The following is a 20,175-nucleotide window of genomic DNA, read 5'->3' as shown; positions in this document are numbered from 1 at the left end:
CAAGAGTTGCATGAAATGTGTGCCTTTTCTCCTTCCAGATTAAATGACAGCAGTACAAATTAAGTTTGCTTTGAAATCCTATAAACTTTTTTATTTATTTATTTTTTCTTTATTTATTTGTTTAATATAATATATTGTCAAGTTAGCTAACATACAGTGTATACAGTGTGCTCTTGGTTTCGGGAGTAGATTCCCGTGATTTCATCGCTTACGTACAACACCCATGCCAACAAGTGGCCTCCTCAATGCTGATCACCCATTTTCCCCCTCCCCCCCTTCCCCCCCATCAACTCTCAGTTTGTTCTCTGTATTTAAGAGTCTCTTACCGGTTTGCCTCCCTCTCTGTTTGAAACATTTCCCCCTTCCCTTCCCCCATGGTCTTCTGGTAAGTTTCTCAAATTCCACACATGAGTGAAAACATATGATATCTGTCTTTCTCTGACTGACTTATTTCACTTAGCGTAATACCCTCCAGTTCCTATGAATTTTTAAAACAGTACTATAAAATGAGAGGAACAGTAAATAAGGAGAGGGCAAACCACAGTTCTAGCCCTGTCACAGATGCTTCATGACACTGGACCAATCACTTCCCTCTCTGCTCTCACTTCCCCATCTATAAAAATGAGGAGGTTGGACTGGATGCCCCATATGGCCCCTTTTGGTTCTAAGAACCATGAATGGTTCCAACACTGTGGTTGACTTCAGGCTCTTCAGGGTTTTCAGGTGATCATAGATGTCTGCTCATTAAATGCTTACAGCCATGTCACTTATGACATGTCCTTTCTTTTTTGAGATGCAAAGAGTTCATTTGATTCCATTATTCAGTTTCCAGAATGCCTCTAGAACTGTGGAATATCTGCTTGCTCAATTTGGCAAAGCCAGCCCTCTGGGGAGCCTGCCTCCTGCTGCCATTGCTGCTGCTGCTGCTGCTGCTATTGTGTTGTGGGCGATACTCCTTGTAAACTTAAATTTTACTGGCATTCAAATGTAGACATGAGCCCCTGTGACCTCCTTGCTGTCATAGTGGACAGCAAAAGCTGAGCATGCGGCACTTCTAGCCTTTTAGAAGAGTTTCTACTGAAGTTAGCAAGGGCACCCACCACCAGATGAAGTATTGTATTTTTCTTTTCAGAGAAACTTCCATTTTCTCCAAAGGTAAGGGCCAATATTTGACTCTTGTATAACGCTTTCCCAAATGGAGCTGCAGAGGTGCTGAGGACAGTAGTACTGTTGCTGGCCCGTCTGCTTGGAAGGAGGCACTCTGCAGCTGGGCTTCTGCCCACCAACTGCCAAGGAGTTCTGTCCCTGCACCTGTGTATTCCTTTTGAGAGATCCTTAGACTAATGCTAAAAGGTCAAGATGATTCAGTGGTTGGGGATCTACCCTTGTTTTATTTTCTCTTGTCCTTGTTGTTGCTGTTTTTGTTGCTTGGGAGAGGAGAACAAAACTACTACTTGGGCACCCAGACCCTGGTATTCTTCTCTTCTGGGACTCGCGTTTCCTATTAGGTAATCTGAGAAGGGGGGTCATTTTACTGTTTGTCTTTATGTCCCCAATCTCTTGTTCAGTTTCATTCAAGACATTATGTTGTATCCCGGGGAAGGCTTGGAGGGGGCCTGCGGTGTATGAAGAGGAAAGGCAGGAAACGGCCACATTATGGAGGGAGGCCTTGAATGGAAAGCTAAGGAATTTAGCCTTCACGTACACAGTTGCCATTTTCACTTACATCCTTTCCATCTATCTTTCCAGGATTGTGGTGGTCTCCTGTCTGAAGGAGATAACCAAGGCTGCTACCCTCTGGATGGACACATCCTCTGCAAGACCTGCAACTCCGCCCGCATTAGGGTGCTGACGGCCAAGGCCAGCACTGACCTTTAAGTTCAGTTAGTTGGTGGCGCTGAGAAGAATGAAACACAAGAAACAAGATAAGAAAAGACATGGGAAAAATACAGGAAAGGCAATCAAACCGTGGGATGGTCTCTGTTCTTCGTCTAATATTAACCTTTCTTTAGAAACACATAGATTATGAGATTTTTTTTTTTTAAGTTCTCACCAAATACACATTTCACATTTAATCATGTAGGACCTTGATGGGCCTTTGTTCCCAAGGACTTCCACATTTTTGCACGGATTATACTCCATCCCATTCACTTCTGCATTCCTGTAACTTTTAATCCCTATGTTTGTCTCACTTTTCATCTGGTTGAATGGCTTTTTTTAGTGTGGTATTTGCTGTCACACAGTTTTTTCCTGGGTGAGTCTGCCAACTCACAGGTGCTTTTAGGCTTGAAGGTCTCATCCTATCACTTCCACATTGCCTGTGATCATAAAGGACAGCCATTCTTTCTGTGTGTATTGGAAAAGTACATCTTTCTGTTGCTGTAAACCGGTCATGTCCCTTGGGGTGGGGGTGGGGGGGGGTAAAAGTGTGCAATGTATATGTTAGGCAACAAAGAATTTAAGCTGTAAATGACATAGTTTAAAACAAGCACCTACTGAATTTGCAACCAAATTTGATTGGAAATTCAAAGTCTATAGTGATTTTGGTGCTCAGGGCTCATTTGAAAACAGTTATTGGTGAGATCCAAACTTCAATTTTTTTCTGAGGGAATTACAGGTGGGATATGCTGGGGGAAAAAATTGGGGGGTATGTTTGAAAAGCCTATTATTATCTCACAATATTATCTTAAGAGTTTCCTTTTCCATGCTACCTAGACATAATAATACAGACAAATTTTGTTTTCTATAGAACATAACACTTCCAAAACCATCCCACTTTTCATCTGAGAAATATTGCTGTGTTGTTTGTTTGTTTGTTTATAATATCCAAACACAACTACCAAAGTTGAGTTTTTCCAGGAGGGATATTGCTTATAAAGAACTGTTCATATTCTTCCTTTTTTTCCCCCAGGCTCAGGTCCTTTTTGCCTGACAACTGCAAATCAGAGCACACATAATAAAATCGTGTAGTTTGTTTAGTTTACTTTTAAAAAGACAGGAAAGCTTGAAAAGATTGTGAAACCACAGTTTCATTACTCTTGTAATCCTGCTATAAATCCAATTACATATTGCAGGAGACATTTTCATATCATCGATGTGACATTTACACCACACTTTCAGACAATCGCTGAAAAAAAATTGCCTTTCTGAGCTAAAAATATGCAAAGTCTCTGCCTGGAATCTTTATTCAAACTCTTACTGGGCATTGAAATGCTTGCTTGCCAACTGCAGAACCATTCTTTTGGGTTCTAATTCGTTTCTTTTAAAGAGAGATGCCCATCTTAATAATGGCAGGTTGCCATTTGTAAACTAGTCAAGTATTTTGGATTGAGATTTCTTAAACGTTTCTTCAAATCTTCCACAAGTATATACTTTTAAATTATGAAGTATTTTAAATATACACAAAAGAATAAATAATAATATAATGAATCCCTGTATACGTGACACCAGCTTAAGAAATCAAATATAACAGATACAGATCCATTCCCTTGTGCACCCGTCCCTGATTCCACAAATAGCTTTCTCCTGATTATAAAGTGATAAAGTCAATTTTCTAGTCTGACTTTTATTTTAATTTTTAACACTCAGAACATAAATGAAAAATTATTTGTGCATGTTTTAAATTATAACCCATGCCTCAGGAATTCCAATTACATTTATTTTACTTTAGTAGAAATAATTGTAAAACTGGTTTGATTTTCTTGTTTTCAATAAGAAATTCTTAAGCCTTTGGTCCTTAGCTTCATCTAAGTTAATTTGCGGCTCATTTGCCTTGCTCACCCAATAGTTTTGTGTTAGAACTGCCGACGTTATGGCTTTCCAAGGTTTTCCCAGAAAACTTTGTCCTTTCCCTACTTTGCTACTCTTGTCATTGGTCTTTTATATGTTTCTTAATGTGAAATACAATGGGATTCATTTTGGGCAGCATGTGAATTTTAGGATACAATAGTGACTGTATCTCTGAATTTCTGTCTTCCAAGTTCAAGATCAGACCATGCTGATGATCTCAAAGAGCACTGACTGTTGGGCAGTTGGAGAAAGAATATAATCTGCTTGAATTGCTCCAGCAATTTGTTGTCTATGAAATACTTGGGGGAAATTGTGTTTAGGCCAAAAGCCCAATTTATTGAGAGATGGATGTTATCTCTTGAAGTGCAGTCATATTATTATAAATTTTGCCAAAAGAGGAAAATTTATGAAATATTTATGCTATAAAGATGCAATAACATTCTACTTGTTTGCTACATTTAAGTCCTTATGTAACTAAATGTTTACAAGCCAAAACATTTTAAAAAGAGAGAGAGTTATAAGAAAATGCTGTCACAGACCCATCACTGTGGCATTGCCAGAATACTGCTTGCTTTCAATCTTTATAGTACATTTTTATCACATAACCTCAGAGTATCTTTACCAAAGAGTTTTAAAGTAAATCTCTTTTTAATATAGACCTATTATACTTTTATAATAATGAATGTGCACACATACATATGCAGAAATATTTAGATTTAGATTTCTTTTCTTTCACAAGGTATATTAAGGAAAGGATCCTACATATTTTATTCCGGGATTTCTTAATTATATGATTTATATTGCTTTCTTGTCTTTTCTATTAATCATTTGGTTTAAACAATGCCAAATCACTCTTTACTGTTCTAGTTACGTGAAATTTTGCCTATAACAGAGATAGAAAGATCATACTACCTTAACAATTATAATTCTTTTGTCTTTTGATATATCGTCTTGATTGTTATTTAAATTCATAAATAATAGAAAATTAGAGTTTCTAAGAGAAAGTTTGTTAAAATATACTGGCTTTAAACAATGGTCAAGAACACAAATACTTGGTAATTCCGTATAATGAGAGACATGGAAGGGGGGAGGGAAACCCACTATGTCACGGGCTCTGCACACCATTTCAAAATCAGGTATCTTTACTGTCTGGATCCCTAGCTCATACGGACACCATGTGGAGTCTCATTTGCAAGCAAAATTGCATTTAAAACTCAAAACAAAGTCATGTGTCCCAACATGAGCCATTAAGGCTTTGAGATGCTGGACATCTCTGCAGCTCAAAGATGCAAGTTCTTTTTCCTGTCATTGACAAATGGCTTTTGTAGGGGCACCTTCTCTGATCAAAATTACTTTATTGGCTGTCTGTTGGCTAATGCAGCAGAGTTATCAACACTGTCATTGTTTCCTCACCACGAAAGATTCTGCAGAGATGTTTATGGTGATGTTTAAAGTGTATAAAACTCTATGTTTAGCCAACTATTTTTATTTGGGTTCAGAGGGAGAAAGAGAGCACTTTTACAATGGGGCTATCCTAGAGGGTTTATAGACTAAAGACAGGGCTCTGAAAACACAACCTAGAACAGTTTTCCTAGTTAGTAAAAAATCCTATTAATGTGAACCAGCCAGGAATAACAGTGTTATTTCTATTTGATATGGTTTGGGCTTCTCTTGTCAAATCTGTGTCGGCTGCCCCCTGATCCCTCCATTATCAAGTTTTGAAGGGTGTCGGGGAAATTATGGCAGCTGCTAGGGAGATCAGGGAAACACTGATGTAACCTCACAGCCTCTCACCATTCCTCTTGGCTTGGAAAGGCTTCTTTTTCTCATATACATTTCTAGAAATATTGCCATTCTACCTTAGTATTTCACATTTGTAGTTTAAACAAGTGATTGTCCATCTGTTCCCTAGAGCTACAGTACATGTGTGTTATGAATGAAATATGACAGCATGTTCCATACCCTGCTTTAGCCATCTGTAGGAAATCAGTAGGCTGAAAAAGATATACCTCTGCAAAATGTGCCTGAAGTCCCTTTCCTGAGACCGCTCTCTTGGTGCACTTTCATGAAAGACAATCAGAGAGCAACATGTATGTGTGCCTTCTGGTTAAAGCCTCATTACACTACTATGAATATTCCACTGGAGAGGCCGTAACATAAATAATAATGTCCCAAGTTTCCCAGATACACTCATCAAAAATGGAACACAAAATCCAGAGAAGTGTGAACTCTTTATCTTAAGGTCTTCTCATAGCATTTCTTTTCTCCCTGTCTCTTGGAAGTACCTTACGGATTCCTAAATTAAAACACGTGTATGCCAGAAGGTGATGTTTTGAACGTTGTTAGGGAGTATGTTTGGTCTTTTTTTTTATTTTATTATTATTTTTTTTTAACGTTTATTTTTATTTTTGGGACAGAGACAGAGCATGAACGGGGGAGGGGCAGAGAGAGAGGGAGACACAGAATCGGAAACAGGCTCCAGGCTCTGAGCCATCCGCCCAGAGCCTGACGCGGGGCTCGATCTCACGGACCGTGAGATCGTGACCTGGCTGAAGTCGGACGCTTAACCGACTGCACCACCCAGGCGCCCCAGTATGTTTGGTCTTAACTCTGGTTTTAGTCAGATAGTGAAGATCGACTTCAGTTTGAGCCTTTGCCACCCATTCAGCCTATCCACTTTTAGTAATGATCATAGCGTTTTGGTTTGTCTGTTGTTTTAATAGTGGCCATAACAAGTTGAGAACAATTTGAGTCCTGAGTCATTAATATGGGACCACGGTGGACATTTCAGGTCGTTAATTTCATGACAGATAACGAGAACGAAGCTTTTCTCAAGAGACTGTTGTCTGCACAGCTTAATGCATATTATTTCAAACCTTTAAAATATTATCTGATTAAACCTCCATGGTTTGGTGAGAATTCTTCCTCTTTCCCTCTTTACCTCCTCTTCTCCCTCCTTTTTTTCTTCCTGCATTTCTTTCTTACATTCTTTCCTTCTTTTCATCCTACCTATTAATGTTATTGTGCTTGGACTTTCCATAGTAAATTCTATTAGTGCATTCTGATCTTTATAGAATTAGGATCATATTAAGGGAAGAAGGCTACCATCAAATATGCATGGCATCCATAAATCCTTCCTTTAAAAGGGTGTATTTTCCAGATTGTGTTTATTCATAAAGTGAGATGAGATAATAGAGTCTTTCAGTTTTATTTGAATGAGTTTTCATCAGGGACTCAGATCATAGAGTTCTTGGCAAATTCATTTATGACTGCCCTACTTTTCTCAGCTACATGCAAAGTGATCTTTCTAAGACTAGGTTAAGAATTAAAAAAAAAAAAATCCAAAGCATTTTGACCAACAAAATAGTCATATTCTTAAGTGGTGGCATGTTATTTTATTCCTAATGAAACTTGGTAATTTTCCTTATGGCAAGGAAAAATGATTATCCTTCCAGAATTTTTACACATATCAGCATTTGCCTATGAGCATAATATTACATCCTAATAGTTGAACCACGGTATTTTACAGGGGGTAGTCAGTGCCAGAGTTGTTTCTAGAGCACAGATCACAGGCCTGAAATGTGTTTATAAAAAGCAACCTGAGAAGAACAAGTCTGGGTTTCTCAGTAAAGCATTTTGTTAAAATATGGCTCTGATATCCTTTTGAACTCTGGCTAATTTTGATAAAAAGAAAAAATACGCCCTCCGTGCCCTTTTTTTTTTTTTTTAGTTTGTTTGGGAAAAGCTTATAATTCTAGGGATGTATTTCCACTTTTGGTTTCTAGCTTCACTTCCACTTTCTATAAGCTTTCACAGGATTGACATTGATTTTCCTCTTTGAGAGGGTCACATATGAGGAAAGTAAAACATAATGCATATTTAATTCAGTACATAAATGAATGTGCCAAGTCTCAGCGGGTATGTTGTTTGGATACAGAAATAGAGTTGTTTTGTTTTTTTAACCTGTCCCCAAGAAGAGTGGGGTTCAGGAGGTAAAGGAGGGATTTAAGAGAAGGGGCAGTCTACAGTTAAAATGATGGCAGGAGAGTTCATGCAAAGTGTAACTCTAGAACTTTCAGAGGGGTTTTAGGGATCGGCAATTGTAGCTGTTTAAACAAAATATTTATATTTCCAAGTTTATGAGGTATTTAAAAATCACTATGGATAACCATATTTTTCCCTTGTCAGAGAAAGTGAAATGAGAGCAGCTGCCAGGTCCCATGACATGATCGTAGCTACCCCAGGACTTTATCATGCATGTCTGTCTCCAAGAGAGGGGCATAGCTCATTCTCAGCCTGAAAGATGGCGATACATATTCTGACATGTTCTTAAGCACACCACACTGCACCCTAAGCATCTCTGAACGTTCAGAGTCTCTGCTTTCACACATGTAATGCTTTATGCCTTTCCAGTATACTTACCTAATGAGAACAGTAGGAATTTTTAGGTCTAGGGTTCTCTTGTTTAAATCCAGTCATCCCCTGTCTGCAATGTGCCTCATGCCTAAACAGCCAAACTATAAATGATTTATGTTAGTTTTCTCTCTTTCATTTTTTTTAGTTGCAAACACAGAAAACTAACTTTAAAAAAAAAAAATATATATATATATATATATATATATATATATATATAATACGGTTTATTTTCCTTTAAAGAACACTCACTCCTTTATTTTACTTTCCTGCCCCTTTGTGCAAAAAATTGTAGACACTATTTTAGTTGTCCAGCATGCATGTGGCTTATTTTGTGGAAAGTGATATGGAAGATGCCTTTTTATTAAATTCATGAATATTTCCCCCTTGAAATCACACACAAAAAAGTAACTAAAATCTTTCTCTTTATTTCTGTTACTTAATTTATCCACAGTCTCTAACCACAGTAATACATCTCTATTTCCAGCCTTTGTTATAAACAAAAGTTAATATTCTACAAGCCAAGTTATATATACTAGAAAGTGGAGGAGTCCTATAGATAATTCCTTTGTAATAATTTAAAACATTTGCATTAATCTTTCCTTACAATATGCCTTTTTAAAAATTTTTCCAAGCTACTCATCCACTTAGGGGCAAGAGAAAACCTTATTCATCTAACTCTGATAGGCATTTAACTAATTTACCTGAACAGAAGCCTTATTAAAACCCACATAATGCATTCAGCCAACTTGGCATTGAATATAGCTTCTAATTCACTTCTCAACCCCAGACGTACAATGGTTTGCCAAGAATGAGACAGGTGTTGCCATGTCATCTTGTGTTCTAGTGTAAAGGGTGATAGCTGACCCCAAACATCAGTGATGTTCCCAGACAAATGTAGAATCATGCTTCCTTTCAGGACCTGAATCTCCTCTGTTATTTTGCTAACAAGTCCCCACCCCATATCTTAAGACCTGGCCAGTATGTAGAACTATTCACAGCAGTCCATTTTACTATTAGGGTAGCTCTTTACTACAAAAGTTCTTCCTCATGCTGAATATAAATTTGTCTCTGGGGCTTTGCAAAACAAGACTAATGTCTCAACCTTTGCTTTGAGAACAGATATCACTAACTCTTTCAACTCTTTCCCATTTATGAACATGGTGTCGAGTCCAGTCACCCTTCTGTTTCTCCTTTGGCCAACTGGACAAATACAGTTCCTAATTTTATTTCAGTCTACTTGATGAAACTTTCTTGGGGTTGAAAGTAAATGGAATTGAAGTCACCCAAAAGAAACTGATGCTCAATGTGGAAATTTTCCCCAAGGACTCAGACCCAGGAGGGTGTGGAAGGTAGATGAGACTAGATTGCCCATGTGTACAAAACAAACCTTTTACAACTTTGTGTCCTGTACTATTTTTGAAGTAGCCAAAATCAAAGTCATTCTGAAAACAGGAAGCAAGCTAATGTGTATGCCATCCATGAGATTCCCACTTCTTGATAAATGTTCATAGAGTCTCTGTAACCCTTTCCCTTTGTCTCTGTCTTCTCGGTAATAATACATTTCTTGTCCATTTTCCCACGCTGAAGATGCAAATAGAGTTATGGATACTTTATAGGTTCAACACAAATATTTACCAGCTGACTGGTTTTGAGATTGGCTTCCCTTCTGTGCTCAAATGTTTGTATCTGGAGATGCACTTTAAACCAAGCAAGCAGCTTCCCTACATGATCAGTTAAGAACTAGCCTTAGGAGTCCATATTTCTCTTTACTTTTGTCTTTCTAACCCCTTCATCCCTTAATAATCTCCTGAATCTAATAATTACTATAAGAGAATCAGCACCCATATAACTTTGATTCAGTCCAGCTGTAATAAGATCAAACAGGTTCAATATATACTCAGGAATATTGAACTGAGAAGGGCATTTCTTCCCAGTGGCATCAGTAGGGCTTCATGAAGGAGTGAAATTTGGTACGAAATCTTGAACTGATTCATTTGATTTGATGTAGACGTTGAAGGAAGAATATTTAAGTCACTAGAAACAGAAGAAAATCACAGGCTATATTCAGAGAATACCCTCTACCTTAAGTAGTACAGATTCTGGAATTTCCTTAACAGGTGAAAAAACTCCCAGATATTCAGGGTCAATGGAAAGGTAAAAGGCATAGAGGGAGCCTAATTCAACTGTTATTTTCTATCTTGTCTCTTTATAATTGAAAGATAGGATGAGCTGCCAAAATATAATCCAGCACCTACAGTATGAAGAGGGAATGTAGATACTCTACTCTTGGAGCAGACACATGTGTCTTTTGAACCCTTGCAAGAGAAGAGAAGCAAGACATCTTCATTTTCCTATTGCTTTAGGTCCCCAGTTGGAAAGGCCCCACCATCATCTCTTCCACTTGTGTACGAAACAAGTTAAAATTCCCTTGCAGATTAATTGCTAAGTGATAATTCAGCCTCTGCTTAAGCATCACCTGCATCAACAAGCTCTCGGGCCTTCCATTTCCCCCATCATACTTTGTTCTAAGCTCCCCCTGACTCTGAAGCAGAATGAGATTTGGGAATTATGTTTTCCAGAGTGCCACACAAAACTAATCTTTAGTACATAATAAAATGTTCTTCCTCCCTTCATTTTCCTTTCAAATATGCTTATTTTCGTTTTGGCAACACATTACTTAAAAAAAAAAAAAAACTTTGATGTTTAGCTAAAGATTATAAAAACCTTTAAACATCCTTAAAAATAGTCTGAAGGATTTTTTGAGGGTCAGGTTTTAGAGCTTATGACTTTTTTGTTTTTATTTTCTTACTCAAAACACAAATTGCTGTGACACTTGTTACGTAGTGTTATGCCCTTTCCCAGTGACCAACCCATGAACAGTACACTCCAGTTACCTGGCCTACTGATAATGACCTCAAAATGTTGAAATATGTCAGGGGTTCCTGGGTGATTCAGTTGGCTAAGCATCCAACTCTTGGTTCCGGCCCAGGTCATGATCTCATGGTTTCGTGAGCTCGAGCCCCATGTCAGGCTCTGTGCTGACAGTATAGAGCCTGCTTGGGATTCTCTCTCTCTCTTTCTCTCTCTCTCTCTCTCTCCCTCCCTGCCCCACTCAGGCCCTCTCTGTCTCTCTCAAAAATAAATCAATAAACTTAAAAAATTTTTTAGAAAAAAATGTTGAAATATGTCAGTGCATGATCTCCACTTCTAAAAAGGAAGAAGTCCAAAGCAAAAGTTCGTGGTTGTACTGAAACTCTTACTTCTGGCCAGTTGTTCTGTGCCAAAAGAAATCATTCTTGGGGGAAGGGGTTATACTATGCTCTTAGGTAGAAACGTATAAATTCTTTCATTGTTGCCCTGGCTTAACCATGTAGTTTCAGTACTTTTCCTCTCCAGTTTCAAGTTAGCCCTATTCGCAGAACCTGTCATGAGTCTCCTGGGCAGGACCTGGGGATGGCTTTCTGAGCTCTAAAATACTAATTCCTAAGAGAGCTTACAAACTGCTTTCACACATGAAACAGCCCTGGGAGGAAGGTTATTAATAGCCCTATCCTAGAAGAGAAAGCTGAGGCTCAGAATCGTTAAGTGACTTGCCAAAAGCGATCCAGCTGGTGAGTGGCAGATCTGGGGACACAGCCAGGTCTGGAAGTCCAGTGCCCCGGTGGCCACTCTCTGGGCACGAGGTGTGCTCTGCACAGACTGAAGTGCCCCCTGTCCAAAGGCACGCAGGGAAATTCTCAAAGGCCATTCTGGACCTCAAGCGGCAGATCCACGTGGGCACCGTGGTGCTTGCGATCGCTGAGAGCTCGTGTGCAGTCTGTGTCATCTTGTGGGAAACTACTAGATATTCTGTCTTAGCGTAGTGACGATGCTGGTAGGGAAAGGCTACCGCTAAGAGCAAACAACTGTGGCACCAAAGCACACTGCAGCAAATTTCCCCAGAGACCGCTAGTTTACTTTACATTAAGGGGGAAACTCTGGAACTGTGAGGTCCAGAATATCAACCAAGATCAGATCATTTAGAATGCAGTAGAGTGCAGAGGTGACTTGATCCTTAAGCCTCTCTCCTGTGGGCTAGGATTTATGCCCCACAGAGACGGAGACTGCTGGAGGCAAACGATGCATATTATTCTCCCCATCAGTTCGCATTTATGGAGGCCCACGGTGTATGTCACTGCATCGGGCATTTCCCAACCAACCCACCCATGACCTTGAAATGTCTGGGAACAGATGCTGCAGGACTGAATGCGGCTCTGAATCTGGTCTTTGCCATTTGACAGACAGGGCTTCCCAGGCTCTGGTGGTTTCGTGATTTGTGTATGCTTATTCCAGGGAGTTTCGTATTGTGTTGTTCCCAGGATACTTAATTGGAAGCCTCCGTGTACATTCTAGAAGCCGCTCTACCTGACAGCTCAACAACTAACCAGCCGTTCCTTTTCTTAAGCCTCATCTCTCAGGAAGATGTGCCTTTGGATGCGTGCTCTCGGGCTTTTATTTCCAACCATTTTATTTCCAACCATTTCCAACCATAGTTGTTTGGCTTTAAAGTTAAAAATCTGTGAACTGATTGAAAGATATTCTCTCTTCATCTGAGTTAAATCTACTGTAGGAAACCTTTAAAATGATCTTCTCTCACACACTTTCTAGGCTTTTCCCTCCATCCATCAAGGCAGTCTCACCATCCATCTGCTTATTCCATGGGATTAATGAGGGCCAAGTTAAATCACCAATGGCCTCTCCCCCCTTTCCACTCTTCACACCTGGAGTACACAGGACGTGCCAGCGGGGGCATAACCTTGGTTGAAATGGCAACATTCAGAGACTGTAAAGGTGCCTCACCTTCCTGTGAGCTTTGATAAATGCTATGGCCGGAGGAGTGGAGACGAATTGTTGTAGGATAGATGGATTGGCACCACCCAGGAGTGGATTAGTAGAAGAAGCATTTGGCGGACTCCAGAATTATCCAGGCGAATATGCCTGAGTGGAGACTCACGTGAGTAGAGCCTGTGACTTGTCATTAGCGGGAATAAAAGGATAGTGAGGCAGTGAAGATGAAAAAGCGGCCCTTTCAAAAAAAATCGAGGGAGTCACAAACCCTGAGTTCCATTTACACAATGTAAAGAAAACTGTCGAGGAAAATATTAAGACTTTTCCTTCTTCCATTCCATACGATACAGTCCCCCCGCATGTAGGGAAAACACAATCTTGTTGTCATCAAGCACACTCCTGTGCACATGCGCACACACAGGCTCACACATACGCACACACAAACATCTTCCAGGAAAGCTGATCCTTCAGAAATCTTATTTTAAAATGCTTGGGTTTTTGAGGCCAGGAAATTAATAATTCCTAGACCTGACCCATTTTTGTGACTGCCAAAAAGGAAAAGACAAAGCTCTTTGGATTTTCTATGGATCCTTTTCTCTCTTAAAATATGCCAAGACAATTGGAGGTGAGGGTGGAAGGGAAAACATTTCTCTCTTTACATTTCTATCCGTGGGGGAAAGGGTCAGAACTACTACTGGGCCATTACTATTGATGCATCATGTTACCACGGCGGAAGGTGCCTGCTTGCTTCAGGCCGAGATGTGAGACTAACTCTTGCTCTCCTGACTCCATTTCCTCTTATGATCAGGGAGCAAATATTAAGTCGGAATGTCTTTCCTCATCAAATTACTTAACTCCATTTCCGAACTGGTGTAGAAAATGCAAAAAGAGGATCGCTGGTTTTTCTTGGATGCACGTCTCCTTTCTTTTCTTTCTTGGGAAACTTAAATATAAAGAGGGGGGTAAAATCCAATACCGTCTCATCTCTTTTTCTCTGTGGGTGACAGCTGATGATCACTTAGGAACTATAAGTCAGAAGGAGCAGAACAGCATAGCCAGGTTATGATGTATCTGCCAACCTGTTTCATTCCTTCAAATGCAGACTTCCCAGGAAACGGGATTTTTATCCGTTAAATGCCAACAATAGAAATGGTCTGATTTTAATTTCAAATGGTAAAAGGCAAGCCGATATTTGGGCAGTGTTTGCATTTTACTAACCCTATACATCTTCTGCTTAGTTCTTAGATGAATGCCAAGTACATCAGTGTATCAGGGAGAAATTGCCAGAAAGAGCTGAAGTGCCTTAGACCTCTCTCACTAAGTAGCAAATTGAAAATGTGCACACCACACAGCCTTCTACTCCACTGAAATGCCAGAACTGAGATGTATCCTGGATGAAAGAGATTTAGGGCCCTGGAAACTGAATTGTGTCACCAAAATGTATAGTGACGTACTTGCAAAATCACGTTTAAATGACTTTCTCCCTTTAACTCCCCATTTATTCTCTTGGGAAAGCTGAAAAGCAAATTATGCAAGAATTACTTCCTTATTACACAAAGTCAGGATATCTCCCCCCCAAAAAAAATCTGAATTATGCCCTCATTCTTTTTCAGGAAACATATCAAAGAGCAAACAGAATTAAAGACGACACTTGATTGTCTGATCCTTCAGCATGAATAAAATTATCTTGTGATTTAACGTGCCTTCCGTGAAAATTTCAGCTTAGATATGGAATTTTCACAGCTGGATGTAGTGTTAACTTTTATCAGGACACCTATGCAGTGAATCACTTTGTTTCTTGGTTTGTGTTGTCTTGTAAACTTCACGTTTATCATCAGTTTAACAGATTTGGGGGCTCTTTCTCTGCTGGGAGTATGTGCAATTATGAGACGCCCCCAAAAAAGGAAGGGAAAGGTTTCCCTGAGTAGCAGATCTGTGCCATGAAGGAGATGTGACATAGAGATGTGGAACCCGAGGATAGTAATTCTCTCTGAGCTGCGCACACGAGCTTTTATTTCATGGCTTTGTCACAGGCTTTTCTCCTTCTGTGCCGTCACCTTTGAGAAAAACGATTGCACCTTCTCCAAGTCTGCCTTTTTAACAGCTTCAGTTGAGTTGGCAAGACTTCCCGAGCTCTGAATATAGCCATTTGCCGACTCCGGCCTCTTTGCGAGACTGACTCAAATCTGTGATCTTCTGTTCAGCATACACATCAGCAAAGTGAGAAGATGAGCACTAAATATAGGCTCTATTAACTTTACTTTTAGATTTACTGCCTTCAAAAAGTGCCTATTCTGAGAAACATAAACGTTATTCCTACATATGTATGTACACACGGTACCCAGTCATACCGTGCAGCCTTCAAAAACATACCATCTAAAGGAGTAGGTGCTAAGATAAGGAAGGCTTGCCAAATGAAAGAAAGTCACTCATTTCCAATATCCCCTCTCGAGTGGCACCGTGAAACAGGCTGCACACACATTCCCTGAGCATTCCTTGCTGATACAGCCACTTTATATTTATATCCCACTGGATGGCGTGCTGCTGAGGCCTCCTGTACTCTGCTTCACGGGAGTGTATGCTGTATGGAATTGGAACATTTGATCAGGAAAGAAAAAAAAAAAAAAACATTGTTTAAGAGAATTAATAGAGCCAGGATCTGTATCAGGATATGTGTCATATGTGTGTTTTATAAACTAAACATTGGTGGGTTTAGAATGTCAGCACATTTCTTCTCCTTTTATCTCGCAGGCTAACATCAGTGAACACTAAAGAAAAGTCTTGGCTGTGAGGCTCGGAGGCTCACGGGGCCAAGTGTCCTTGCCAGATCCTTCGAGCGTCTTTACTTCGACTCCCCAAAAGAGTAGCATGTGTTATTGAGTGGCTTTTGTGTCCGTAGTTCTGACATTGGCCTTGCAACTGTAGATATTGCTGACGGAGCAGCAGCACAGCCTAGAATGAAGGATTCGTATCCAGGTGTGGTGGTAGGAGAGGGTCCGGATAAATGGGACGAGGTAGACCGTGCATGATTTTAGGAAAAAGGGTTGAAGGGAGGACGTGCTTCCAAAAAAGATCTTTCTCAATGTGTCGTCTGACTCAACCAGCTGGCAAATTACACTTGCCAAGTCGCTCTCTTTCCTTCTAAGTCATTTGGCTCCATGTTCATTTGAATACGCCTCTCCTTTGGGAAAGAGAGATGCTTCCAGTTAGCCTTTCTCCAAGGGAGCTCTTGACGTCGTCTTGGTTGCAAAGTTATCTCCTGCCCCACCCACTTTCACCAAAAGGAAGTAAAGGGGGATGAGCTATAGGAGGTGGTTTCCATGGCACTGCAGTCGGCCATCATTCTGCCTTCCATATAAGGAGCCCCCCTGTATAAACCAGGGATGAGGCTGGAACAGATTACTGTTGCATAATCTCGAGTGTGGACCACTCTGCTTGAGCTGTCATCATTTTATGAGACCAGTTGGCTCCTTGGAGAAAGAGTGATACTCGTCACTATAAATGTCTACTCTTCCTGTTGACGTCCATTTTCTGTTTTTACCTTATCCAATTTCAACACTAGTCATTTTCTATGTTTTAGAGAATCAGATGGTAGTGCTAGGTAAGAGTAGAAGAATCTCTGTGTGATGTCAGAGGAAGTATTGGGATATGGGGGCTTTCTTCTCGGGAACAAGATGGGCTGGGAAAGAGACAACATGGCTTTGCTCCAGGTTTCAACCTGTTCACCATGACTATGAGGGATAGTTTTGTGTAAATGTTAAAGGTACTTATAAGTGGACAGAGAAAGAAGGGGGAGACAGGGAGAGGCCAGGTTTTCTCTATGCTAAATGTATCTACGAAGAGCAAGAACTTCCCACGAAGTCCATCATAGCCCCACCATGATCAGCTGCTAGTCAGAATAACATCCCCCGGCTTGGGGAAAGCCACAGGAAAACATATAGGGAGTATGCCTTTTTTCACATGTATGGTACTGACAGAGCCATGGTATTCCTAAAATATAGGTTTCTCTTTCTTATTTTATTCTTAGCAAATCACATTTCTCCACTACATCATGAACCATCACTGACTTATCCAAAATAACCCACATGATTCCTTATGAAAATAAGAGAATGAAACCTGTTATAAGCAAGTGATTTGGGAATTTTTTTTGTCTTTATGTATTATCCAATTATATTCAAACATATTTCTATTTACCTTCTATCTGTTTTTTCTCTCAATTATGTTTTTTCCAATGCTCTATAAGAATAAATATGAAAATGATATTCCTTTTTTTTCTGTAAGAGAACTGCAACTCCTTTATTATATTTAGAAATCCAATAAACTTATTACATATACGTGTCTTTGTGTGGAATTTTTTTTGTGAGCTGGATAATCCTTGTTTCCTTTCTTCTGACCCCTTTTGCTGTGAGACATTTTTTTATATCATTTGCTTTCCAGATGGCCTTTTGAGAAGGGAATGCCTCTCAGAGCAAATATGATGCCGACAAGAGTAGGAAGGCACCCAGTCTCCTCCACTAACAGCACGGAAGATCTTAAGGTTGGATGTGTTCTAAAATTACCTGACCACTCTGTGTCTTAACCTTACAAGTAAAGAGTTTTTTGTCTTAAAAGCTGGGTCCAAGCAAATGGGTCCCTAGAGCTGGGGCAGGGGGGGAGGTCTCCACTTCCCACCAACGCTAGCTGACTTTTTCACACTCCTACTGTACTATGCATACTTTTCAACTGAGAATCTGCTCTTTACCAGGCACCTTGAAGGATATAGGTAGTTATCTGACAGTTGCTGCTTTCAAGATGTCTATAATAGAGCTGATAGATATGGATACAAAGAACTATGGGGAAAGGAAAGGAAGATTCCAACATCTCAGAATGATTTAGCATTTCCAAAACTTTCACTGTTCATTATATCCTTTTTTAACCACTCTGAGATATGGAATTATTTTTTACCTTCATTTTACAGATGAGAATGCAAGACATAAAGAACCCAACATGACCATACACTGAATTTTTTTTCATTTGTTTAAGCAACAGGTCTGCAGGAAGACCCCAATACCCCTGACACCCAGTCTGCTAAACCTTAAGAGTGAGGTGAACTAGAGGGCACATGAAAGTCCTCCATAAAATTCAGAAAAGCGTACCCCTCTCTTTCCCACTTGGCCTTGGGTTTCATCTCTTCAGCATCACGTGTCAGTCTGCCAGTGCTGAGGGATCTGAGGACACAGGTGCCAGAACCCTTCATGCAAGAGGCCACCATTTTTAAAGGTGCCAGACACAAGATACGTCTTTGAGTAAACAAATAAAAATAAATCACTGGGATTCGGGGTATTCATAATTTCTTGCCCGAATGTTGTAAACAAAGAAGGGCATAAAACATGTAATCTTGTCTTCTCTTTCCCTATTTCTCTCATGTAATTTGCTCTCTGTTCCTCGGTCCCCCTCTGCTCTCTGTACTCTAACACTAACAACACATACATTCGTTTGTCCTATTCACAGGCTGAGAGCATAAAGACCCCTAAGAGCACTTTTACTCTGATCTTGTGAGGGAATACCAAGTCCCAGAGACAGGAGGAGATTTAGCCAGGGTCACAAAATAATTTAATGACAAGGCTGGATCTTGAGTCCAGTTCTGTCATACTGACGACTTTTATAATGTGGAAGAGAGTGGGAAAAGCGTTCTATCTATAATTTCCACTTCTATGAAAAACTGAAGACATTAGAAATAAATACAAATTGAGAAGGCTTAATGTCCATAGACCCTAATTAAAAGAAATTTCAAAGAAAGTAAACCCAGAAAGAATATCAGTGATGCAACAAGGGGTAATGAGCTAAGAAGATGGCAACCATATAGTTTAATCTCCAATATGTTAGGTGTATCCTAGGAATATGAGGACAGGTGAACATTAGAATATAATTTATAATTAATATTTGCCACTTTCACAGAACAAAGGAGGAAAGTCTTGCAATCATGGTATCTCAATAGATGCAGAAAAAGAATGTAATAAAATAAAAACGTAATTAAAAAACCCTTAACAAACTAGGAAAAGAAACTTCCTTAATTGAGTAAAGACTATCTATACAAAAATTACCCTAAATGGTGAAACATTAGAAGTAATTATTCTAAATCATAAACAAAAGAAGGATATTCGCTATCACCACTTTCATTCAGTTTTGTACTGAGAACTCTAGTCAGTACAGTTATAATAGAAAGATGAATGAAAGTGATAAAAAGTGGAATATAAGAAACTAAACTGTCATCAATCATAGATGATATAACTATAGGAAATTAGAAACCAAGTAGGAGCACCTGGGTGCTCAGTTGGTTAAGCGTCAGACTCAGCTAAGGTCATGATCTCGTGGTTTGTGAGTTCAAGGCCTGTGTCGGGCTCTGTGCTGACAGCTCAGAGCCTGGAGCTGTTTTGGATTCTGTGTCTCCCTCTCTCTCTGCCCCTCCCCTGCTCATGCTGTGTCTCTCTCTGACTCTCAAAAATAAACATTTAAAATTTTTTTCAAAAAATTTAAAAAAAAAGAAATCAAATAGCAAATAATTAGCATTTAAAAGTTTACCAAGTTTGCTAGCTATAATGTTAATATACCAAAAATTCATTTTATTTCCATGCAACAGCCACAAAGAGTTTGATACTAATTTTGAAAAAACCATATAAAATGGTAACAAAAGATGTAAAGTACCTAGGAATACCTCTTTTTTTTTTAATACAGAAGACCTTAATGAAGAAAATCATAAAATTTTAATGAAATTAAAAGACATTAAAGTAGATCTAAAAAGATGGAAAGATATACCACATTCAAAGATAGGGAAATATCATAAAAGTATAAATTCTCCTTAAAATGATCCATAGATTTAATGGAATTCTAATCTAAATCCCACCAAATTTTTTTATGGATTTTGACAAACTGATTATAAAATTTATTCAGAAAAGCGAATGCTAAAGTACCCCAGACGTTTTTGAAGGACAAGGATAATTTTCTTTCCCAGAGAAAACCTTATATAAAGCTGTGGGCATTAAGGCAGTGTATTATTTGTATTAAAAAAGACAACTAGACAAATGGAACACAGTTGAGAACCCTAAAACAAAACCACCCACTTATGGTTACTTAATATATGGTATGGATGATATTGCAAATCAC

At 39.3% G+C, this 20,175-nt stretch overlaps 1 protein-coding gene and 2 long non-coding RNA genes across 11 annotated transcripts in view; 2 read left to right on the top strand and 1 right to left on the bottom strand.

Annotated features, from left to right (window-relative positions):
• LOC123611099 (LIM domain containing preferred translocation partner in lipoma) overlaps positions 1 to 4,733 on the top strand; it is a 680,366-nt gene extending 675,633 nt beyond the window's left edge. For all 8 annotated transcript variants that reach the window (XM_045502614.1, XM_045502618.1, XM_045502617.1 and 5 more), the window contains one exon: positions 1,750 to 4,733. In XM_045502614.1, the coding sequence (XP_045358570.1) occupies positions 1,750 to 1,878 (129 nt within the window). In that variant the 3' untranslated portion in view covers positions 1,879 to 4,733. The remainder of the gene's footprint in view (positions 1 to 1,749) is intronic.
• LOC123611106 overlaps positions 1 to 20,175 on the bottom strand; it is a 62,889-nt gene that overhangs the window by 17,399 nt on the left and 25,315 nt on the right. The window lies entirely within an intron of this gene.
• LOC123611101 lies at positions 8,411 to 18,326 on the top strand. 2 transcript variants are annotated; one of them, XR_006718431.1, is made up of 2 exons: positions 8,411 to 17,569; positions 18,061 to 18,326. It is a non-coding gene; the product is annotated as an uncharacterized LOC123611101 (long non-coding RNA). The 2 variants fall into 2 exon arrangements; XR_006718432.1 differs by having other exon boundaries at positions 18,055 to 18,326.

This window comes from Leopardus geoffroyi, chromosome C2 (assembly GCF_018350155.1).
Source record: "Leopardus geoffroyi isolate Oge1 chromosome C2, O.geoffroyi_Oge1_pat1.0, whole genome shotgun sequence".
Classification (NCBI taxonomy): Eukaryota; Metazoa; Chordata; class Mammalia; order Carnivora; family Felidae; genus Leopardus; species Leopardus geoffroyi.
The sequence above is the reverse complement of the archived record's forward strand: the minus strand, read 5'-3'. Positions and strand labels throughout refer to the sequence as shown.